Consider the following 25,861-nt stretch of genomic DNA (forward strand, 5'->3'; position numbering starts at 1 on the left):
ATTTACTCAGCTTAAACGCAGTAGCCTCTCCCGTTCTGGCAATGGAACGTTTGCATCAAAGTTTGGTTGTGAGGCTGTAAAGAGTTCACTTAATATTTGCATTTATTGTTTATTGGTTATTGAGAAAGATATAAAATTAAATCTTAGTCAAATTTACTTGGAGTAAATGTTGGCGTACATGATCATTTTCTGTCTGTGTTACTGTAGTTACTTGTTGGCATCTGTTGTGAAGCCATAACATGTGTCATGTGTGAGTTTTATTGTCTAAGGGGTTAATAATCACCATGGTTGATGGTAGGTAAAACAAGAAGTAAAGTAGAGACATTGAATTTTCTGAGCAGCCCACAACAAAATGTGTAAATACACATTTTAACCCAACTGGAGAGAAACTTTGTGTGTGATGTTGTTTTCATCTTGAATATCAGACTGCGCTTGCGCTTCAGAGTGACTTACTTGTCATAATTGTATTTTTCCAAGTCCAATACAGGGAACAAAGTTGAGGGTTCATTGTGTTACCTGTCTCTCCATGTCTGTCTTTGCTGGTGTCTGTCTGTCAAGGCAGACAGCAGGGTTTCTGCCATCTCCCTCCGTCCCTCCTCTGCTCCGCCCTCCTCCTCCACTATAGCCAGGAAGAGCATGGTCTGGAAAAGAGAAGGGGAAAATAGATGCATCATGGTGAACCAAATAAGAACATGTGTAAATGACTACACACTGGACCTCAGGACAACTCAACCTTGTCTTCATTTACTTTAACTTTCATTTGCAACAAAATACCAAAGGCCCCTTTAAAACCAGCGGCTAAAATGAAATGTGTGGTTCTATGTTCCACTACATACATACTTAGCTTTATGAAGTCTTTCCCTAAATATTGAACTAAGTAGAACTGAGGGAAAAGACAACCTGAGGCAATTCCCGCCATCCTTGAGCTTCTATACTCAGTTTAGAAATTACACAGCTCTGAGCCAAGACTCCATTATAACATCCCTGGGACGGCGACATACAGTAAGTCTAGTATAAAGTCAGTTTCACATCAGAGGATGGGCAAATTACACCCAATATTAGAGTGTGAGTCAATTAATCACGTCCTGCACAGCACAGTGTAATGTGTGAGTATCCCCCTGTTGAACATGAATTACAGGCCGGCTTAAAATGTGACGTGGCACATCAGTGCTAATCTGAGACATCCTGGCAAACCTTCGCCTCCAAGTCCTCTGCAGCCTCTAAGCTGGTTGAGAGGGAGTCAAATGAAAAAGGATCTGGCAGCCCAAATTAAATGCAATGCTGTCAGCCACACTCAAATCCCTCTTTCCCCTTACCGTCTCCCTCCTCTTTTCTACCCTTCACAAACTCTCTCCCTCTCTACATGTCCCCCCCCCCCCTCTCCTAGCCTCTGAGATGTGATGGATCTGTAACTCTGACTGACTCTGACGTCTTGTTAAGAACAGTCTCTTCCTGTCACATCCACCAGTCAAGCGTGTTCATTTCTTCCTATTAACAGTCACTCGCCTCCCCTGTCATCCAACCCCCTTTTCAAAAAAAAAAAAAACCCACAATGTAAAGGAACCTTCATTCCTTCTCCTCTCCCACTTTTTTAATCCCTCGTTGACAATCCACCTGTCTGTCTTAATTCATGTGAAGATAGGTTTGATTGTCTGTGTGTTTCCAAAGGAGAGGTGTGTGATTTGGCAACAGAATATTATGCTTACTTCCTCAACACCACACAGGACAGGTGTCAAAACACGTGGCAGTGTGTGACTGATTACACCTGACTCTGAGGAGACACCAAAGATTACGTTGACCAGGAGGAAGCAGGGGCCGGCTGTACTGCCTATGGAAACTGTACATTTTGGTTTGGATCAAACTCTGTCCTCCAGGGATGAGTGACAGGCTAAGAAAGTGATAGAAAGTGCATTCAGACTGTATCACCATCTCAGCTGGTACACATCATATTGCCATGCCGGCCATGTAGCACATTTTCACCGGTTCAATCACAGAGCTGGAGAGCAAGTGAGTTGTAGTTGATCTGAAACCTGCTCTGATGTGCGTTTGCTTCAGCTTGTTCCCAAAGCCCTGAAACAGAACAAGTGGCGAGGACAGAGTGCCATCTAATGAGCCCTTATCTCTGCTAAAACAAAATACAAAATGCCGCCAGAAAAACAATAATTCAATCATGTTCTAACATCATCATCTTGTTTTATGTTTGAGCCGATAAACCAATGACCAAAATCATTGATGAGGGTTTTTGTCCCAACTAAGTGATGATGATGGAAGTCAGCAAAATAGATCCTGACGCCTGCCAACACACTCACGTCTGTTCACCTCCTCTTCCATTTAAAACACAGGTGACAGCTTGTGCTTTGGAGCGTGCGTGTGTACATTTTAAGATGTGTACGCAAAAGCCTCTTCTTATGTTTGTTCTCGGCTCATTCTGGTAGGGATAGGTGTGCCTCTGATAATGAATGTGTGTGTGTAGTGAATGTGTGCTACCAAACCTCCTATGAATGTGTGCATGTAGGTTTGCATGCCAGTGTTTGTGAGTGTGTGTGTGTGTGTGTGTGTGCTTATGATCTTGTGTTTAGAAGAGCCGGTGCTGAGAGAGGCCTTCAGGTTTAGCCTCAGGCTGATCCCCTGGCCATTCAGACACCCCACTGGTTGTTTACTGGTCAAGCCTGGCCTCAGTCAGCTACAGCCACACCACAGCCCTTTGTCTTTAGGGGTGTGTTAGCACTAATCAGCCCACTCATTCCTCCTATTTACCCCTTGGTGACAGTAGCTGTCCTCAGTTTCCACCTCTCTCAGCCTGATGCTGACCACAGATGTCCCCCTGACCCAGGCCACACTCTGAGGTGAATGAGAGGACAACGAGGACATGGGTACCCCCATCCCTGGTCGCTAGACCCCAAACTCAACTTTGTCTATTTTACCACAGATGGGCATAAACATTTCCGGCCCTGTGCAGAAGCAGGGTGGGTAAACAAACACACTTAGGTGATGTTTGGTTGGTGGAGAGCTGGAGTGATGATAGCGTTCCAAACGAAGGCTGGCTGGAGGGCAGCCTGGGGCAGCTCACTAACACCTCAAGCCGGGACTGTATCTTAAAACCAACAAGCATCTGTCTATACTATCAGATAACAGCATGTCACTCATTCAACACTGAATGATAGAATGGGAAGATCATTGCAGCAAACAGTGCAACATGGTGTTAAAATTTCACATAATAGCCGTCAAAGGTCACATAATAGCTAAGAAGCAAGTGCTCAAGGGGAGGAAGGTTAAAAAAAGATGCATGCAGAACTGAAGGTTTACACTCCATAAAACAGAGCTACTAGCTGACCACCAGAGCGTCTGAGAAACTGTTAACACCCCATGAAATGTCTTAGCTGACTTTAGACCAGTATTTTCAAGGGACCCAGAGCACTCTTAAGCTCACTGGCACTCGCTTATATAGGAAACCTTTTACATCAGCAGGCCACAAACGCTTACAAATGTACCTCCCTTATTAACTATTTCAACTGACAGGGGTGATTTCTGGACCAGAATAGACCGAATGATGGATGGTTCCAAAAAAGTAGGGTGGTAAACAAACTCAACAGTAACACCAAACATTCCCCAGGTTTTGTGCGGATGGATGATGTTACACTAATTTGGCACCATGATGCCTCCCCTGCTACAGTAAGTGCACCTCTGTCTGTCAGACTGGCAACCTCCACGACTGTCTCCCTGCCACCAGCACATGTAACAGGCCCCAGCAACAGGCCAGCAGACTCCCCTGTCTTTCTGTGTGCCAACACGTCTGTGTGGCCATATGGAGGCAGGTGTGGCGTTGCCCTACCTCGTAATCCATTCTACTGTTTGTGACCGTTGAGTTACCATGGGGGCCTTTAACTCATAGTTATAGCACTCAGGAACTTAAAACCTCCACGAAAACTAGTCCAATATAAAACATTACATCAACAGCATTACTGTAAGAAGCCAATCTAATCAAGCCTGGCTTACTCTACAGTGAAAGAGAAAAAACACCTTTCAGCAGAATAAGAGACGGTGCAACCTTCTGGCCATGGACCAGGTGTGTGATATGGAACTCTTAAGGACTTTGCTTTGCAGTTAGAGATAGACACCTAAAAAGCACCTAAAAAAGATCCTCAATTGACAACCTTTTCTATAATCTCCAAATATATTTTCTGTGGAGCAATTGGAGATTTAATAATTCATGTGATGAAAAAAGGAAAATGTTCCTGTTAGATTAACACTGGTAATTACAAGATAGTGGCTCTTCAAGATTTCAATTGAATTTGGACAATGACCTAGACCTTCTGCTGGTTTTTATTTTAGCCATCGGCTACACCACAGATTAACACCTCAGAATAACAGATGAATGATTTCAGAAAATCCCCTAATATCCTGGACAGAGCCACTTTTTCAGACAACAGCAATTACATAGGATTTGTAAAACGAGTGATCCATATCTTGTCTGACAACTCCCTTCCTAACTTCAGTTCCACTTTGCCACCTACATGACTAGCACATTAGCAAGATATGCTTTAAGGTTGAACCTTTAGGGTTCTCCACATTTCCACACACTCCACTGATGTTCACCATAGCTTAAGCCCAGCTGCTCTGACATCTGATTTCATAGGCCGTAGGAGTGGGAGTTTGGCAGACTCTTAGCTGTCTCCATCCCCCTCTCCCCTCTAATACGAGAAACCAATATCACTTTGACCGCTGGTGGAAAAAGGCATCAGGCACCTTGCTCGGGGTAATGGATAGCTTCTGCTCACTGATATAAACAACTGGGGAGCTGTGATCCTGCCAGGGCCAGTTCCAGTCTGGACAAGGGATCTGTGTGTGTTTGCTGTATGCCACCGCTGAGTTACTTTGCTCTTGAGGGGGTGGGAGGGACGTGGGTGGGGGAGGCACTCCACTGGTGGAAAAATTATATTAGCCCAGGAAGAAATCAGACTAGACCACATTCACTTTTCTGTGACATCACACTTTGAGCCATAAAGTAAGAGAGAGAGTGTGTGTGTGTGTGTGTGTGTGTGTGTGTGTGTGTGTGTGTGTGTGTGTGTTTCCTGCCGTCTGCCTGCTGTCACATGATTACAGATGGCTCAAAATTGAGGCATATCTGAAATTAAATTTGCTCAGTTTCCATTACGTAAGATTGGTTGATAAAGTGTGCGTTTGTGTGTGTGTGTGTGTGTGTGTGTGTGTGTGTGTGTGTGTGTATGTGTATGTGTATGTGTGTAGGGGAAGAGTGAAGGGTGTCAACACTGCTAGTCAGAGTTGTCTTTCAGACTTTGAATAGCTTTGATATAATCAAAGAGGAAATGGTGGAAAAATTGCAAAAAGCAAGATCTATTAAAATAAAAAAATAAAAATCTCTCAGAGATTATTCAAGGGAGTCTTCTTTTATATTTGCACGTGTGTTTTCATATGTTTCTTTTGAATTATCTTTGCAACTTGGAACAGGTCTTACATCTGAAACTTTACAGAGCAGTGACTCCAAAGGACCTTTCAAAGAGGTTTGTTGCAACACTTCTTTGCAGGTGCTCCAAAACATCCTTTTATTCGTAATAAATAATATAAAGAAATAATAAAGACATTTTCAAATAATTTAACCAGGTCTATTTTAATGTTCCCTTCTACATACTAAATAGTGCTATTAGTGATGAGAACTTAAACTCAGCCCTGTAAATTTAACAAGTAGGTTCTGGTCAAGGTTTATCTAGATGTAACAGAAGTTAATTCATGTTTCTTAAAAGGACATCTAGAGATTCCTAAGTTTACTCTCTGTGTATATGTGCGTGCATTCGCGTGTGAGTGTGTTAATGTGCTCTCGCGATCTCCGTGGTGATAGAAACTAAGGCCTTTCTGCCAGATTGACCTTTGCAAGGTTGCGGGCACCATCAATTATGTCAGCCAGTAAAATAGGCTTCGCTACGCACAGCAGATTATATGGAGTGTAAAACATTAGAAAAATGTGTCTGAAACATCAGAGTAACATGTTTGAAGTGACAAAAGGTTTGGGGGTGGAGGGGAACCTCCCAAAAAGGGAAGACCCCTGACAAGTGATTTTGTTTGAAGGCATTGTAACACACTCAAGTGGGCAGGGATGCTTTCCTAGGAATGGCCCCTACGGCAGTCCATCTTCTGGACAGAATACAAGCTGCATGGAGGGACATATGCTTTGCACAGGGTCAAATGAAGCAGAACTCACAGGCTTTTGTGGTGCTCCCTTTTGGTGGTTAAAAGAAAAGGAAAATCTGTTGTTGGGTCGTAGTCCAGTGGGCCCAAGAATATCACATAAAAATTCACCGGCCTGTTTCTTGCGAAGCTTTTGTCTCTGTCTCATGATAAGGAGTGTGAATCCAGAGTGGCCTTAATGGCTAAACCACATAGTTCTGAGTTTGAATGAGCTCTGCAGCAGGGTGGGTCACAACACAAACACACGCACACAAACACACACTTGTACAAACTCCTCATTGGCCTGGCAAGAATGCAACATCCATCCATCACAAGAAAGCTTTGAGAGGCGCTTTGACTAATTCAGGACAATGAAGACAGAGCTGGACAGAGATGTTTGCGATGAGCGTGACACTAAAGCACCTTCTGCTCTGTTAAAACTCCCTTTCTCTCTTTCAGTATATGAAAACTGAGTCTAGATTCTCGCTAGATAGCAGATTGTGATCAGCACCTCACTTTCCTGCCAGTAAAAAGCTTTTTGCTGATTGGGGCCAAAGCCAGCCTTTCTAAGCCCCGGAGTTAAAGTGTTACACACACTGCACCATACTTCAGGTCTTCAAAAATGCTAAACCAATAAAAAGGGTTTCCATCCATCCATCTAGACACGCTCACATAGAGCAGTTTTGTTTTAGAGGGAGAGGGAGGGGGGATTTATGCCTGCAGGGGTTGAAATACGCTGCTAACAATGTTTTGATTGACTACAAAAACTCTGAAGTGTAGTGATTCTCTCAGTCTTTGCATCTGGCTGAAGGCTGCTGTGGTGAAACTAAACAAGCCCTGTTGTGTGTCTGGTCTGACATCAAATGTGAATTACCTACAGTGGAAGACTGTGACTAAAGCAGGACAGATTAAGATCTCCAAAATGGCAGGTTCCCTACCATAAAAGCACTCTATACTTCGGTGAAGGACATACGGCGTATTATGCAGCATCATTGGGTTGTAACGACTTTACATTAGTTTTCTTTTTATGAGATTTCAGATTTCAATTACGTGATCTCCCTTGTTTGCTAATGTAACACCAAGGTATGAAGATGATCAATATGTTTGCTGTTATATCATTCTACCTTAAGTCCTCGTCCTGATAATTCAAAGTCATACACATATAGAGTGTGTTTAATCTGCTCCTTCCCTACTGGCAGCCCTTCACCTAAAACAATTCCCTCCACACTACATGGCTAAACAGTGGTAGACAATGGCGCACATCATGAAGCAGTGACATATAAGTGGATTATGGATTCACATAAAATGCTGTCTACTTCAATCTAGCAAAGACGTCACAGACACTAGCAGATAGATGCTCTAAGAAGAATCCGCTGCGGAGTACAATGATATAATCCAACTAATTACAAGGAATTAAAAGTGAATAGATCGAGTTACATCGTGTACCTGATAATTGTACTGGATCACACCTACATTGGTTTGTATAAAAAAAATAATCTAGTTCAATTTTTCTTTATAAACTTTATTATGTATTGTATTTTAGGTTTAATCTTTCAACAAAGTAGCGCCCAATATGAGTATAAAGTGGTAATGTACAGTGTAGATTCATTATGGTAAATGGGGGCCCTATACAAGTGATAGTGGTAAGGACAATGTTAAATATTCCATGGTGTTCATGTGGTGTTATTGTGTTATTACTGACTGTTTGTTAGTAAAATATATAATGAAGTTACTCAAGACTGTGAGTGTGTCTAAACACACATGATTTTCCACTGCTCTACGCCCCCCCATGTGGGCTGATGAGAGCGGCTAAAGGGTGTTTATGAGACTGTTAGCCAGGAGAGGATGCCGCCCTGCAGCTCTCACCCAAATAAAAGAGCCATTTATTACATCCAACATGACCCTCTCATTACACACAAATAGGAATTAATGAGCGCTATATCGGGCACTCCCAGCGGAGCGAGGCGGGGCCCGCTAAAGGACTAGCGTTAATCACACTGTCCTACATCTCACCCATTTAACACCACCCATCAGACTGCTCTATCACCATGGGAAGGATTGGATGGTATAAGCATTGAACTACCTGGAAGGATGGACAATGTTTACATGTAAAGCTCATTCTGTCTTTCTGTCTGCAACTTAGACTGACATCACCTGACCATGAGTGAAATGGTCGATTTGCCAGAAATGAACATTAGAGATGTGTGGTATTTTGTTTTCTTGTGAAGACCTCATTCCTGGTGGTTATGAGAAACCAACTTAACTGATCGATGTAAGGGCATGGAAACACGGGTAGCCATGGCTTTGAAACAAGAGTAAACAAAGCAGCATTTGTGTGAGTGGCCAGACAGGTTTTTTTTAGTAAGTCCAGTGAAAACAAAGGTGAAAATTAAGATTATTACCCAAATAGCCAGCTGTAAAAGTCAATTAGATCTCAGACAATAACTTCTTGGTTTCTTTGAGTTACCATAATTGCTGGAGTTATGTGAACACAGTTTAACAATGCAGTGGAGCATTATCACAGTCAATTTGGGTGTGTGCACTTCTGGTGGACGAAAATAATTCCTCTGTGTGAACAGTGATGTTTATCATCCTATAGGAGTCAATTACCAGTGTTGGGATCTTTGACGGGGCACTGAGGAGTGAACTGTGTAAGTAAACCAGTGATGGTCGAAATTACAGAAGCAGACACAAGTTGTAAAAAAAGAAGGGATCTCCTTTCAGGCTTCACATGGGAAAAATGTTCTTTACCAGAAAACACACATATCAGGTTTGATCTCTACTGGGTTATCCTCTTTACTGTACATGCCTCGTTTTGAAAGGTGCACAGACCAAGAAACAAAAAAAAAAAAACAGGGCATGGAACTTCCCAGAATGCTCCTAGGACTTGTACTTCCTCCTGACTGTACTTGCACGTGTCTACAGCTTCATCTTTTTATTTCCTTCTGGTTTACTTTCCCTCGCACGTTCTGAACTTAAATCTTTACTGTTATCTCTTTATTCCCTCTCCTCTGAAAATTATGCCCCCCTCCTCCACCTTCCCCTCCTCTGCTCCCCAACTCCACCCCACCAAATTTATTTTCCCCGTTCCACCTCCTCCGCCTCCCCAAAGAGGTAATACAATTATCATCAACAATCTTTTCCCATATATCTCCCTTTTCTTTGCGTCTCTTCAAGCGAATCAAACAATTTTACACTGTCTTCCCATCAGTATCTCCCCATTCTTCCCCACTCATTGTGTTTGAAGAAGGCTTTATGTACTTCAAAATCCCAACATGATGGCTGCTCCAGTGATTTTCAAGCATTAGAGAGGTACTGGGGCGAGCTGGCTTTTTTTCTGCGCTAGTTGCAACAGTTGAACAAAAAGCTGATTATTGATAAAATCTTCCAAATATTAGAGACATTACACCTGAGCCTTTTTCCAAGACAATTTGGTGTCAGTGATACATGAATTTGCAGCTTTGAATCCTGTTTTTGTTTTGTTTTTTTTGTTGTATGTACGGTATTACTGTATGTCATTATTATGCTGCAGTCTTTGACCACACCTGCGTGCAATATTTTCTAAAAACTGGTTGCCTTTTTTCTCTGTTACAACCTTAAGAAGATATGCTCTATTTTTGTCACTAATTAGGTTTAGGGTGGGATTTTTTTTTATTGTTCACTTTGAGGATCTGTAGTTAGGGTGGGCTGTTTTCATTTTCATTAATCAGTTTCATTTATTGTTTCACTATGTGTGGGCGATATGAAGCCCTCAGAGACTGTGGCTGTGATTAGTGGCTGTACAAATAAATGTGAAATGAATTTCCGTTGATATGCAGATAAACAATAATAAGGATCTCAACCAGGTCCTGATGAGGATCCAGATCCAAATGATTTTCATTAAAAATACAGGGCTCAGGGTATGAGGGCTGTGTTTTTCTTCACTCTGGTTTACAGAGCTCAGCACATCTCAATGTGTATATTACTATTTCTGAACATGAGACATATTGAACCAGTAACAGACAAGCTGTGGCCATGTACCCAATATTCAATAAGATTAATACTGCACTAAAACACAACATAAATTTGTGTTTTTTGGTGTCTGTGGTTATTCCTTTTACTCCACCACTTTGACATGATTGCCTGCAAAAGTAAACAATTACACCTGGATCAAAGTACTGGAATAATTATATGTCAAGCTCTGGTTAGTAGTAATGTCTCTAGTCAGCCTCAAGAGGGGCGGGCTTTGCTATGAGATGCTCTGAAAACTCTCTTTCATCTTTTTATACTTTCTCCCCCATCAAGGCACTTTTCGACACACACAAACATACATGCAAACACATACACACACTCCTTCCTTGCATCTCCCTCTCTTGGTATGACACAGGAAGAAGCTGGGCCCTGCAGCCAACCCCGCCGTCCGCACTGAATGCGATTAAACTGAGCAGTGATTAATCTGGGCTGCCCCATAATTCCTCTTTACCACTTTAATGGATGTTATCTCCCCTCCTCTGAAGGCTTATCTTGCTGATCGGGGCCAAGGATGAAGAGAGGGAGAGGAAGAAGAGGGGGTGGTCGTGAGTACGGGGGAAAGAAATCAAACCAAATCCATACAGAGGAAAGTAAATGAATGAGTAAGTAAATAAGTAAGTAAATAAATAAATGCAGGGATTGAGGGAGCTGCTAAGCGGATAAGGCAGATCAGTCTCTGTAAAGTGCTCATTTGTTTTCTAAGAAGACGAGACAATCCGCCTGCAAAGCCTGCTGATACAGTAAAAATGCTGTCAACATCACAATTCACAGACAAACAAAATAAATTATCCAAACCACTGTCAATAAAACTCCCCACACCTTCACTGTGAAGATGAGGAGTACGCCGATCAGGGGTAGAAAAACACAAAAAAAGAAGAGGGATTTTTTGATGAGCAATTTTTTTCTGTCATAAATGCCAGTATGACAATAGCACACTTTCTTATTGTGTCATACAGTCAATAATGGCCGAGTTCCTCTGATACTGTACATTCCAAATTCAGTCATCTGTAGCCCTGAGAAAAGCTTACTCAGGTCTGAGTTTATTGTAGGAATGAAATTGCAACAGTTCTCCACACCTAAGCTTTGATGACAATGAGCGGCATCCTGTTATTGAGAAATAATTACATATTTCTAGTCATCTTAATCATTTTAAATGAGAAATCACTCCACACAGAATATTACTCAGAAAGAAATGAACTGACACACTATGAACTATGACACGATGAGTAATTATGATTGGCAGCCCAGCGCGCATGCCTGTGTGTGTGTGCCTACGTTTATTTCACTATTATTTATTTATATTTTATTCTACTAACATATAAAGATAACTGACGCTATATAGATTCAAATTAACTTTTAAGAAATCAGATCAGAGGGATCAACTGTTCAATTGCTCTCAAACTCTCTCAAACTGTTACTTCCATGTGTTCACCGTGTACACCACAAAGTTTCTTTTAAACTTTCCATTGTATGTGTTTTTATTAGTGTCTCTTGCAGCGTCATTGTCCTTAGCTGTATTTGTTCGTATATATGCATGCATGAGACGCTACCATAAGAGTGACAGGGTTAAACCTGTTCTTAGCTCTTTTTTTTCTCCACTCTGGCTTACAGCGATGTTGCAGTGAGATTCTGTCATAGACAAACCTCTGTGGGATTCTATTCACTACTAGTGTACATCTTTAGGTACAAAGCTGCGGGCTGCATTGGCTCCAGGTAACATAAACGCTCCCTTCAAGCCACCGCGTATCTGCCCATGAAAATTCTCTAAAGGGCTTTAAGCATTTACGCAGAACACTATCAGGCAGTGCCGAAAATTCAGCTTACCCTGTTGAATAGGGACTTCAAAGAGAATTGCAAATACCTTTGCACTGCTACATTTTCTCCCTTCTCCCGCGTTCCCTCTCTCTCCCCGTCTCTTCCTGCTTCTTTTCATTTTATATTTCCAAACACAAGCTGCTGCGTGATGTAAAATGTATTATCAGCCATATATTTCCTCTTTAAATGAATAATAACAATAATCTTTGAGTAATTTCTTTTTTATACAGCTCCGTCTAAATAGGGCAAAGCAAGCAAGCTAATATAGAGCCGCAGGTAAACAAGGCCATGCAATAATGAACGTGTGGATTAGGCCTCTAGTCTATGTTGTGTGATAAGGAAAAACAGCTGCTACTATCCAGGTAACAGCACGTATTGACTGTCAATGAAGGATAAACTACTGTGCAGCTGCACATTTACTTCCTTCAGTCACACTGTGGACTCACTGTGCAGACACACACTCACACAAAGATGAATGGACACAAACAAACCTAGATACAGGCAGCCAAACACAAACATACACACACAATACATATGCATAAGAACCGCAAAGAATTGGGATATAATAAATATATAAGCCTATTTGTGCAGAATAGAGCTTGAAATGCAAAACAATATGTTGCATAAACATAGTGTGATTTAATGTAAGAGATAATAAATGGCTTCATAATGAGCAATAAAAATGGTCTTTAAACAGTTTACTGCTTAGTTCACACTTATAATTAATCTGCGTTCCAAGTGTGCATATAAAGTGGGTATAAAACTCTGCTCGACTGTGCAAGTAAAACGGCAACCAAGAGAGAAAAATGACTAGTGGTAAACATCTGCAACATGGTTCAGCTCCGGCCTGCCTTTCCAAATATGCTGTCTTTTTCCCTCAGCCGGACCGGCACAGCAAGCTCTCCAAATAATACATTACAAAAAATTGCTCCCTGAAATTATTTACGGTGAAACGCACAACAGAAACCATAACATTTATAATGTTTTACAAAGCCATCAAATAAGTGGAGAGGGGATTAATTGCCCCGGCCCGACCTTAAAATAATTATTTTGAGCGGTGCAACTCTAAACTCCAATGAAATTGATACACTTTGATAATTAGATTCTTGGCACTGACCCGCTGAAGTCAATAAAGGTTATTAAGGCCAATTGCTGTCTAAACGCATTACGGGCAGGGTAAACTGTCCGTCGGAGGCCCCTGCTACTCCAGCGCCAATATGATAATCCATTCTCCGTCCTGGGGGTTTCTTCCCTAGCGCCTGTGTCTCCACTCTGCCATACAAAACCAGATTGGATTCGCTTAACCTTTCCAGGACTTTGATCAAATGAGCTCACACAGCAATAACATTTACATTGACCCCCCACCCTCCCTCCCCCAAAACACACAACCTCTCTCCCTCTCCGTCTTTTTTTTCCTGCTCACCCCTCTGCCTCTGTCTGCCTCTACAGACTCTCCCCACAGCTCACAACCCACCGTCCCTCCCTCCTCGACCGCCTCCTGAGCACTCATCCCCTCCACACACTAGGTCAATAACCTAATCAGCTATCAATGGCGACCGGGCCAGGCTGTGTACGATTGCAGTGTGACCCTCCTCAGCAGCCCAGATTGTTTCCGAAGACTGTTATTAAAGTGAGGGGAGAAGATGAAATGGTCACTGAGCGCCTCCCTGCACACTCACACACACACATGCAGGTTTGCATGAAAAAGCCAGCCTCTGTTATGAATCAGAAGAGGATAATTTTGTCACACAATGAGGAAAAAAAGAGAGTGCGTGCTGCATACATATGTGTGTGTGTGTATGTGACCAAACCAGTGGAAAACAGGGAGTGACAGGCTGGGTGAACGGAGTAGAGGAAGACATGGCCCCGATACCACTTCCTGTTTTGTACATCTTGAAGTATACAAATGTATTCAACTCTGTGGATCCCATTTATTATGAAAGTAGATTAATTTCCTTGATATGTGTTGAAAAGATTTCCATCTACAAGGCTCGTTCTCCTGTCAAATAACGGGGAGAGTGTGAGAAAGAGACAGAGATATGGCGAGATAGTGGGAGCGAGAGAGGGAGAGAACAAGAGAAAGAAAGAACATAGAGAGAGAGTGTGAGAGAGAGAGAGACGGAGTGAACTGAAATCTCTTTGCATCCGTGGTGGCTTTTGAAGTTGCGAGATGAGCAGCCACAGAAGTCAGGAAAGTGACAAATTAGGGAAAAAGCTGTACTGTGCAAGCAGAGCTGCTAAATCAATTAAAGTCATGCCGAGTGAATACATTAACATCAATGGCGCACACATACACACACTGACACAAACACACACACACACACACACACACACACAGGACAGGGAAAAAAATAAATAAATAAAAGGGAGATGTGCTCATGGGCTCGTCGCTGTTGCTTCTCCCCCACAGTGAAAAGAGGAAAGATTTAAAAAAAATACCACACAGGTATTTAAAATATTCTGCATAAAGCCAAGACTCTCTGTCTATTGTCAGTCAGATAAAGCCTATTCATTGTTACTAGTTTAAGGAAATGTCACTATTGTATGATAGCCATGATAGCAGAGTCCTGAGGGAACATAAGCCTGGCAGCCAGGCAGGTCTAAACGGACTTCAGCACCCTGCATCACAGGGGAATGTAAAACCTTTAAGTTAATGTCATTTTTCCAACCTCCAGACACAACCTTGACATTAAATACACACTCTTAATCACACACACATTATATGCTTGCTTTACATTCACCTATACCTACACTTGAAGTTTATTCAGGGACTCGTCTTTGTTTCTATCAGGGAACCATATGAATTCAAGAGCTACCAAAAGAGGCAAGCAAGCAAGTGGACTTATTTTTTTTCGATTCTTTATATATTTATTTATGTATTTTATCAGAATGTCATTCAAATGGAAGGATAAGCATTTGCATGACAACAGGCTGAGGAGCAGAGAGAGAGCCCCAGGGAGAGACGGTATCCATAAACAGGAGCTAGTCCCCCCACATTGCAATATTCTTCATACAGACTAACAAACGCATACATAGCCCTGCACATCCCACAACACCGTGTGCTAAATATGACAATAAAGAGAGGAAGACTGGCTGTTTGTATTGCTATTTTAGCAGGATAAAACAATAGGCTGTTTTATTGCAACAGCACAGTGTATAAAACAACACATTGTCATTTTATAAACCCTATTTAAGGAGACATATATTTGTTATTTTAAAAAACCCATGGTGATATCAAATTTGACAAAAATAATGCTGCATTAAAATATACTCTGCAGGCAAGTGCAGAAACCTGAAATAAATAAATGGCAAACAGTGTTTGCACACAGTAGGTCACTTGCATTTCACTGAATTACAACACGCTGTCAATTGCCAGCTTCATAATGTAAAATATATGCAATAAAGGAATGTACAGGGGAACCCACATCATTTAAATAACTCTGAGTAATTTAGAGAAATGTGTTTTAATCTAACTGCAGAAAAGCCACAGCTATCAAAACCTCCGAAAGCAAAATCTATAAGTCACATCTATAAAGTGCTTTTCATCAGCATATCACAGGTCGATGCACGTATGTAAATATTGCTTGCCAGAGCAATAACGTTGTCTTTCATCACAATAGTGAATCACTATATTTATGCGCTCACCACTGTATTATTTTTGCATAGGTTCAATACGCAATTCTGCAGAGGGCATATTTTGCTTTTGTTTGATTTGATATTAGGTAATTAATAATTTAGAAAACAATTTAGAATTTAGATTGTAAATGTCAGAGTCATTTTAGAAAATATAAAAAACTAGAACGTGCAATTTTATTTTCAGATACATGTGTGTATGTACATAAATGTTCACATATTCATTCAGTACATTTAACTTCTAATCATATTTAATTTATTTAACTTTTTTTTCTTATTTATTGTATTAAGAGTGATACTAAGTTTCTATTGCAGGAATGGACATGTGAACACAGACACACAGACACACACACACACACACACACATACACACAGTGGATATGGTTTGCTTGTCCATTAGAAAGACAGAGACACAGCAACAGAGAGCGAGAAAGACCTCACATTTCACTGATGCCCTTTTCTAAATACAGGTCCAAATCACACACTTCATCGGGGCCCGGAGGTGGAGCTCTAGATGAGTTTAGACCCTGTCTACTAACTCCCCCACACCCACACCCACCCACCCTCTGCCAGGTTGTTTGACTGTGAGAGAGAGGGAAAGGGAGACAGAGAGAGAGAGAGAGACTGAGAGCGTCAGCAGCAGCAGCAGTGCTGTTCTCCTCCAGCCCCTGTCTTTATCCCCGCCTGAGCATTAGATGTGATTACTGCTCAGCACTCGACACTGACAGAGACAGAGAGCTCCCAGAGACAGAGGGAGTGGGTGAGAGACATAAAGAGACAGAGGGAGAGAGAGAGGGAGAGGGAGAGAGAAAGCAGCGAATAAAAGGAGCACAGCTCTTTCATTCCCTCTGCTCCTGCTACAGTGATACAAGAGTGCCCCCTGCTGCTTCTGGTGTCTGGGTGTTAAATACACACACATACACATATGAACACACGCACGCTCTTTGAAATCTACCATCTACCTTTGAAAGAAGAACTACGTAGAACCTGTGGGGAGAGAAAAGGCAAGACCAAGCATGTGTTTTTGTGTGCTTTATATCAGCAGTGTGTGTGTGTGTGTGTGTGTGTGTGTGTGTGTGTGTGTCTATGATGCATAAAGAGTACAGAACTGTGAGTAAGTTGACTGAATTATGAGTCTGACATTACTAAATGATTCCTTTCTAATAACTAATAGCTGTGTGCCCACATTCCTGTCTAATTTCTGGTTATGACAAACATGACCCATCCCTAATAACGCACTGTGATGATCAAACAAGTCAAGTCAAACAATTTATCATCTCATTTTTAAACACACCCTCCTTTGTGTGGAGCAGATCACTTAATACATTTGTAAAAAATAAAATTAAAATAAAAAAAACACATAGAAAAGAGACATAATTCGACTAAACCAGTATTGAATCTGTTCATAGTTTTTTTTTCTTTTTTTTCCGGAACTGATAAAAATGCTTCTAAATTTTTACTACCATTTATTTTTAAGAATATTTTGATATCTGGCATTTTTATTTGCAATATATTATTTACAGCCTTCAGGTGTATAATCAAAATTAGGTTAATTAAACATGGTTATCTTTTTTCCTGTATGAAAGATGTTTTGTATATTACAGTAGTAGAAAACTATTTCTGCATATATTTTCTAAAATAGGAACAACATAAATGTGAAGCCGAGGACTGAGGATGGTGTCTGTAAAGCCAAACAGGAGGAAAAAAAACAAGTTATGTGCTCCGGAAACTGGCCTGTAAATTGCAATGGAAACACATTTCATTAAAGCACTGAGGGATTAGTAAGGCAAACTGAGTGACACTGACTTGACGACACACTCGGTAAACTATACGCGGGCTGACACACCTGACAGTACGTCTGAGCGGCCTTACCATGGTCTCCATGAGCCTCCAGTCTTTCTCCAGCTGCTCCATCGGTCTGGTCCACCAGCTGCAGAAACGGGTGTAGCGCTGGCCCTGGAACCAGTACTGCCGCAGCCACTCAAACTCCACCTGCGAGCATTAACACACACACACGGACAAAGAATAAAAATTCTGCTTCAACTAGACAATTTCTGAATAGCTTCATCTCATCCAAAAAAAAGCAAAAATAATGTGAATTTTTAATAAGTCAGAAATGTTTGTAAGAAATACATTGAGAATATACTTCTAGTCTTATTTGATAATTTAATTCCAAAATGATCTGTCAACATAGAACAATTACCAAGTAAAAAAAATGGAAGCTGTACAAGCACACAAATTACACAACCTCCAGTAAAAACTAAAATTATACATTGTGAGATGTTGGAGTCTTTCATTTAAAGTAAATAAATAAATAATTTTTGAAAGACACTCTTAAACACACATTGGCCTTTTTCCAACCAAATGACATTCATATTTGTAATTTAAAAATTGGAAATGAATCCTAACCCTAATACCTAAAAATGTCCCTGCACTGTGTGAAACCTATTTATTACTTTTTTATATTTTTTTCTAAAGGACATTCAGTGCTTTTTATGAGGTCTCATAGGAATTAACAGTTAATGTGCATGACAAATGCTACAACCACAATAGGACAAACAGTGGTCATGTTTGTGAATACAATCACACCTTTATCAAGCAGACACATGGAAAACACACACATAAAAGTCACATACATATATGAATATATCTAGTCACACAAACACAAATACACATACGCACACACCTTCCAGTCAGTACACCTGAAAACTCCACCCTCTTCCTCCTCTCCTCATTCTCCTCCCTCCTTCCCCTCCTCTCCCACTCCCTCGCTCCGTCTGGAGATGACAGTCTCGGCTGCCGAACTGCTCCCCTCTCCTCCGCTGGGAGTGTTTTTCTTTCCTGCTCTTTTGAAGTGCTGATTTAATCCTCGCAAGGATACTTCATGTAGCCAGGTGTAGCCTATCTATTCTAAGTATGTCTTTCGGTGTGCATGTTTGTGTGTTTGTACCTGCATGAGGATCAGTGTGTTTGCGCCCTTGCTTGCATCTGTCTACATAGGTGTGTTAGCGGCTTTGTTAACGTCTATGCATACAATTGCCAATGTGAGTGTTTATGTCAAAGATTGCCCCATTGCTGCCAAGGTAAACATGAGATGCGAGGTGCCCTGCCCCCCAAAACGTCCTACAAAGCATCATCCACCCAAAACAATTCATGCTCTATTACATGTTGAAGCAGACAACTGTACAACACAAAATGTAGTTGCATACAAAGGGCTTGCATATCAGATGGGACTGAGAGAGCTATTCTCCTTTTTTTCTGAAATGGTTCCGCTTAGTGTTCCTCTAACAATGCATTAACCAGTGTATAATATACAGGCTTTAGAGCTGCAAGCTCACAAATAGTCATTGCAAGCTGTGAGTGTTTTACTCCCCAAAATCTATCGGGACTCAAAGGGTCAATATAAATACGTTCCTGTTGGTTCCTTTTGGTTTCAGTGATGCATCTTGCACCTATCATTCTATTCATGTAGCACAGATTTTTGGATGAGCCAGTCATCAACTCTCATCTGACCCTGTCTCCTACAAATTATGTTCATATACAACTAATTTGTACTGGCTAATGAGTTCAGATCAATTTTAGCTCTGCATTAAAACAAAGTCCTCTCATTCATTCCGATGAGGCCTGTCCATTGCAAATAGGGGTGCAGATAGAGGTGGTTAAGGTCAGACAAGCTGCAGTCACATCCCAGGTGGATGACTTTGTAATGTGACTGTTGTATGTCTGCTGTTTACCTCATACTCATCTCAAAGACAGAATAGTGGCAACTGATGATATTCCAGAGTTGTCAAATCATTTTTCTAAAGATTACACACCACAGTGCACTGTTTTGAAATTTCCGAATGTATTGGATATTTCATTCCTCAACAGCACCTGAAGTAAAACACTCCACAAATGTGTTCTAATGAAATATTAAGACAGGTTAAAGGTGCAGATGTCACTTTTCAAATATGTTTTCCTCCAGTGCTGTGGTATAAAAAGCAACTATAACTACAGCTACAGTATACTCTTGAACTCAAACCAAGTCCCAAATAGCCTGGTCCATGTTAATAAAATAAATATGAAATAGTGGTCACTGCTCTGTATTGAGAAGCAGGTCACCTAGCATCCAGGCCCCCGAGCAAGTTTAAACAAAGACTAAGAAATTTCTGCACAAACAACTTGAGTAAGGCCTGCCCTGTGTAGAAGCTGCTCACAGAATCATCCTGCCATTTGCTTCCAAAAGGCTCTGATCACAGCAGGGATGACATGCAAGGACTGAGGCATGTCAGGGAGAATACACAGCCAGTGGCACTGCTCAGCAGCCTCTCAGTCACTCCATACAACCCACCCTTCAAAGAAATGTCATCCTTTATGGTCCCTTCAACACCCTCCAAATCCACTCCCCTTCGATCAGTACAGCTCAAACACACAACAAAGCCTCTGAACACTGATATCGGACGTCCTTTTCTCTCTGTCTGTCCCTCCTTCCATCTCTCTGATTGTCTGCCTGTCCTTTAGTGAGAAGAAACCAACCTGTGTCTACACTTTGAGCTGACATGGCTGCCTGTCCCCCACTGCGCAGGCCAGTGGCAGCCACAAAGAAAGCCATCTAAAGCAACTGAGGAGTGCTGCCCAATGTGGCATTTGGAGTCCGGCCACCCAGCTGAGAGTTACCAAGAGGGGAACTCTGACTAAATGCCACCTATCCAGGCAGACAGATCGAAAGTGTGTGCAAAAGAGAGTGTGGTTGTTAGGGCTAGTTTTTCTCTGAGAAGGCGCAGGGGAGCGAGAGGGGAGCTAGTGGCTCCCCTGCGGCTGTAGCTGTCATCTCCCCAGGTGCTGAACACACTAACTACATATTAGCCTCACATTAGCCAACCGACCGCCCACCATGGCAACTCTGGAGTTAAAACCAACCAGCCACCTTTTTTCCCCATTTAATGAGGCGCAATTTTTTCCACACCTTCACGGTATTCCCTGAGTGGGTCCAAATCAATTTCCAGGCCAGGGCCCTGAGGTTGGAGCTGATGAGAGTGGGATCGATCCCACTCTGCGTCCTCTGTTTACCTCTCCCGGCCTCCTCACACATCAGCCAGGAGAACTGGTCCACCCAGGTCTCTGTGAGCGACTAGGAACACAATTTACTCTAATCACAAACTTGCCACAGTGGTCATACAGAAGCTAGGTTATACTGTACACCCACATGAGGCTGTATACATTTTCATTGCTATCTAGGTGACAGAGAGAGGTAGAAGTGGTCCTGCTGTCTTAGTTGCTTCGAAACAGTGTGACTAATATCATTCAATTCGAATTGAATCAGTTCATCAAACCTTAAAAAAAAAACAGAAAAACAAATTGGAAATCTCTTGTTTAACTGTGATATTGCAGAACTCACAGCAGAGGTAGGTGTGGGTAGATCTTTATTTACATAGCACTTTCAAAACAAACTTACAAAGTACAAAGACATTTAAAAACCCAATAAACCTGCACGGTGAACAATAAAAATGTCTCACATGAATTAAAAACAGTGTTAAAGGGTAATAAAACTGGTAAATACAAGAGGAATAACAAACATAGTCTGTAAACTGCTGGCAAAACTATTGAGAAGTGATTTATCAGATTACAGTGATACTGCTATAAGCCCCTCAGCTGAGGAGCTCCACAGCCAAGCAAAGACCTGAGAGTCTGGGGACATAGTCTACCCTGGACGAGGACGTGGGAAGGTCACACACTCCTGCTTCCAGTTTACAGTTTACTTTCTGCCAGAACATGTGCTGAAACCTTGTCCCACCCTTCAATATTTACTGTGGGGGGACTAGCATCATTAGAGGGGGTCCCTCAGGGCACTCTGTCACACACCCACCTGGGAAGTGACACAGTGGCTTTAAATGAGACAAGACGTTTGTGTCTTGGATTAGCATTTCAAAGCCAAACATGCACACGGGGGCCGTGTGGCGATGCTATGTTAGACTACCCCCCTCCACCTCAGACAGGAGGTAAGATTAAAAAGAGACAGTGAAAAGGACCGTGCTTAACAAACAGGTGGGAACTTCAGTTTTCCTCATTTCTGTCTCTGTCTCCCATCAACCCTTACTACAACTCGACATCCCACCCCATCCCCAAATACTCATACTCAGATGGCAGACGCTCTGCTTCATCATCGTCAGACCCGCCCACGGCCTCTGACAAGTGTCAACCTCCACTCCCCCTCCCGCTGCATCACAGTAGCCCTGACACGTCAGCCGGTGGTAGCTTGCTGTTTAGCACTTTTTAAGGAAAGGCCCATAAGGCACTGCACAGGTTGGGCTGCCTGCACATCTCAGGCTTGTTCGCTCCTTGGCCGTGCATGTCAAACACGACCTGCGCAATATGCACCCGCCAAGCGCCAAAGTGTGCTGCCATCATAAATAACTCCACCAACAATACATCATTTAAGTGGGTGTTCTGCTCTCACGGGCAACTCTAAACAAATGGCCACATCGATCATTGCGGATGCCACATAGGGGAGGTTTGAGCCCCCCCCCCCTCCCCGAACATACAACATACAGTACACATACATACACATACACCTGCTATTTCATAAATAGCACTCTGTTTTCCTAAATAAACCTGCCTTGCCCTCCAGGTGGGGGCCTATGCTTAGTAATCCTGTGGCGCTATGCGGCAAACTAGCAGGTGCAGCTAGTTTAACTAGCGCAGCACTCCTCCTGACACAGACAGCCCTATTGTTTGGCGGTGCTGAATAATTAATATTGTCTACAACCTTTAAACAACCTTACGTCAGACTCATCTGTCATGACGCCCCGCTGAGGGGCCTGGGTGCTAGCGTTGGCTCGGATGTGTGCTTTGAGCCCAGGGGTGTAAGAGGGGGAGAGGTGAAGTGCTATATTAACTGTTGGCCTGCGGCAAGCTTACACAGGAGGATGGTGGCTCCACAGACGGCCCCTCACGTTCTTCCTTTTTTGACCTCACTCCATCCCTCAATACCCCAAGCCAGCATCACTCATTGTTTTGTGTGGAAAGAGGTTAGGGAGGGGAGCGGGGCATGACTCCATCTTTAGATAACATATGGAGAGGCTATTGCCTTACAATCCATCACAGGCCAGGACAAATGAGAACAACCTGGATTTCATATTGGAGGCATTTCCCTGAGTAGAAACAACAAGGTAAGTAGAAGGTGGAAAGCTGGCAAGCTCCCATTCTGTTGTTTACAAAGCTTTAACCTGTTATCAGAGGACCACCAGCACGGCCAGGAGCTCCCATGATGAAAAGGAAATGAAAAAGGCACATCACACCATCCTGTATAGTAAGCACACTTAAGATTTGAGAGGCTGACCATTTAATTCCTGTATTGTAATTTAAATTGAATTACTCAAGATACTGACAATTTCTCATTAGTGAACTGACCAAGATTCCTGTGGACTTGATGCACAGCACAAATGCAAGTTTGTTCAAAAAAAAAGAATTTCCTTAATTGGATTTCTATCCATATTATTCATGAGAATACCAGAGTTCTCTGCAGCTCTGAGAATGATTTCTTCATTTCACGACAATGTCTGTGATCCTGTCCTGATGAAATCCTGGCATATTTGCAGATGGTTCTCAGACATTTTAACCTCCCTGGAGTACCAGATGGTTGAGGATTAAAGCATCAGGACAATTCAGATAGTGTCAGGCAAGTTCATGATCACAGAAAAATATATGAAAACTTTCAAAGACTGGCATAATATTGGAGAAACTTTCTTTGGCACATACTATTCCTGTTGTCCACTGTGGCAAACGCAACTCATCTGGTTATGCGCGAGGCCAAAACAGTGTTAGGTCAGGGTGAGTCATGGAGACGGCAGGTTTTCGCAAGTCAAAGTACCCGTAAATGTTAAGAGTTCCACACACTCACAAATTAAATCATGCAAAAACCACAGACCCAGCCTCAGTCATGCAAAACAAACACACATATACAAACACACATGAAGACAAGCATGTGAAAACACACCACCGTGTCCCCACCTCATTGTGAATCTCCTCACAGTGCTGTAGCGTTGTCGGCAGCATGGCCAGCAAGCTGTGGGAGCCTGTCTCTGGGTCAGTGTGCAGGTTGGACAGGGCCTCTTGGCAGCGCGACTGGATGTAGGTCAGGGTCCCACTGGAACACTGGTAGGGAAGGGACAGTGTTATACAAATAACTGCCAGGCAGGGTTTACCTAAAGCCTTGAACCTGTGTAACATGCAAAAACATCTCCGAGGTAGGGGATTTCATGATGAATATTCTTTATATTCTACTTGGCTCAACATGATGCTGTTGTCAGCATCAGCGTACAGTACATCTAAATACATTGTAGACATAATAATGTACAGGTCTTATTTAATTGATCACACGTGCAACGTTTATATTTCTCAGTGGATTTTAAAATGACAAGTTAACTGACTTCATATTACATATATATGCAAAAGATAACACTGAATTTATGAAGGTTTGCATTCTATGCAGTCTTTGCCTAAAACAGCATCTAAGCACTGGTGTCATTCTTTATTGAAAGCAAACGGGAGGGTGTGCACGTTTCCACAGCATTTTTCAAAACAAATTTCAAACCCTGTGTTTATCCCTTTTTTTGGCCTGTTTGCTTCTCACCTCGGCCACTCTGTGTGTGGAGCTGAAGCGTGCAGTTTCTCCAGCCAAGACACAGTGCTGGTGGGAGCTGTTCAGGTCATCTGGTAAATACAGGAAAGAGGAAACTATAAGAGCACTCTACGATACCACCAAGTAATCACTGGCAAAAGCAGCAGAGAACACTGATTGGACTGTTTATATCCAGGAGAAAAGTCCAAAGATGAGTTTAATTTAAAATGAAATTGAAATTGAAAACAGTAAAACAAAAAAGAGCAGCAAAACAAAAGAGAGCAGTAACAAAAATAGAATGAGAGTGTAAGAAAGAGTGTTTCATATTTTGATCTGCTATTAATTAATCGTAATAAAGAATAGAGGAGGCCATAAAAAGCTGAAGAATTGATTACAGCAGAAAAACAGATGAAAAGCAGAGCATGAAGGAACATGACAACTAAATCATCTTGTTCTCTCAGACAGATTGCACTTGGTCCAGCACCCAATCAAATAGAATGAGCAGCATTGTACTATAATTTTAATTACCAAACAAAACCAGATCGCACTCAATCTGTCAAGATGGAAGAGCCATACCAACAAACATTTGTCCAATATCACAGGAGCTTTACAAAGAGGCCTTACTGCTGTTTCTTGTGTATCCCTCCATGTGTTTCTTTGTGTGTATAGATGTTTCTCAGCTCTGCCATTATTTGCCTCATACCAATAATTAATTTAGCCATGACAGAGCTGTCATTCACAGCACATGTGCATATTTACACCCGCCTTGAGCAAGAGTACACCGGCTAATGCCTGTGATTTGAAAGTCAAACAGCCAAATGCTTTGGGAGAAAGATATTATTGTTTGGTGGGAGAAAAAAAAGATGGTGACAAACAAAACAACTTGCCGGTGTTTTCTTCACCCTGATGAGATTGTGAAGGATTAGGTCTCTGGGCAGAATTACTCTGCGTCTTTAAAACTGTTTATATCCAATAACAAATTATCTCCATCAATCTGTTCTTTTCTTGGCGCGTCTGATGCGTCAGTGGGATCAGGAGGGAGTAGAGGCAAACTCGATAACTGTAATAAATATTTATCTTTCTTTCAACCCCTGCGCCTGCTGCCACTTGTCCTCCTTTTCCAGGAAGCAGGCTTTTAAATATATTGGGTCAACTCTTTTCTCCAGTCCCCCTGTGCATTGGGAGCTGGAAATCTGATTATTGAACAGGCCCGGTGTCAAGACTTGCATTGTTCTTTTTTAACCACTGAAATTCCATTTGGGTGGAAATGATGGTGATTCAATTTGCCTCCAGCAGCTCAGACATTAGCAGTTCAAAAGGGCCAGCCGGCGACAAATGGTGCTGAAAAGACATTATGGTGTCTGTGGTCATACACCACTGTCGTTTTCTTTTAATACCACAAAACTACTTATCATATGGTGTATGTCACTGAAACACTGGTACAATATATTTTAACACTTGGTTTAGCGGTGATCGCTCTGTTGGTGTGTGAGTGTGTGTGTTGGTTGCGTGTTGGAAATCGAAGGAGAGGCATGCCCTCCTTCCAATGAGCGGGGGGATCGTATTCTTTGCATGTGTGAGCATTCATTTTTGTGCATGTGGGTTGTGCAAATTTATAGG

At 42.1% G+C, this 25,861-nt stretch overlaps 1 protein-coding gene across 3 annotated transcripts in view; it reads right to left on the reverse strand.

Annotated features, from left to right (window-relative positions):
• The window catches only part of fto (FTO alpha-ketoglutarate dependent dioxygenase), a 114,346-nt gene that overhangs the window by 61,994 nt on the left and 26,491 nt on the right, over positions 1–25,861 (reverse strand). For all 3 annotated transcript variants that reach the window (XR_015034633.1, XR_015034632.1, XM_085765696.1), the window contains exons 5-8: positions 24,254–24,333; positions 23,632–23,775; positions 17,515–17,634; positions 517–641 (exon numbers count right to left, since the gene is read on the reverse strand). Coding sequence is in view for 1 of the 3 variants with exons in the window: in XM_085765696.1 (XP_085621822.1) it covers positions 517–641; positions 17,515–17,634; positions 23,632–23,775; positions 24,254–24,333 (469 nt within the window). In the remaining 2 variants the exon portion in view is untranslated. The remainder of the gene's footprint in view (positions 1–516; positions 642–17,514; positions 17,635–23,631; positions 23,776–24,253; positions 24,334–25,861) is intronic.

Source organism: Trachurus japonicus, chromosome 3 (assembly GCF_045865225.1).
Source record: "Trachurus japonicus isolate A0001 chromosome 3, Traja_1.0".
Classification (NCBI taxonomy): Eukaryota; Metazoa; Chordata; class Actinopteri; order Carangiformes; family Carangidae; genus Trachurus; species Trachurus japonicus.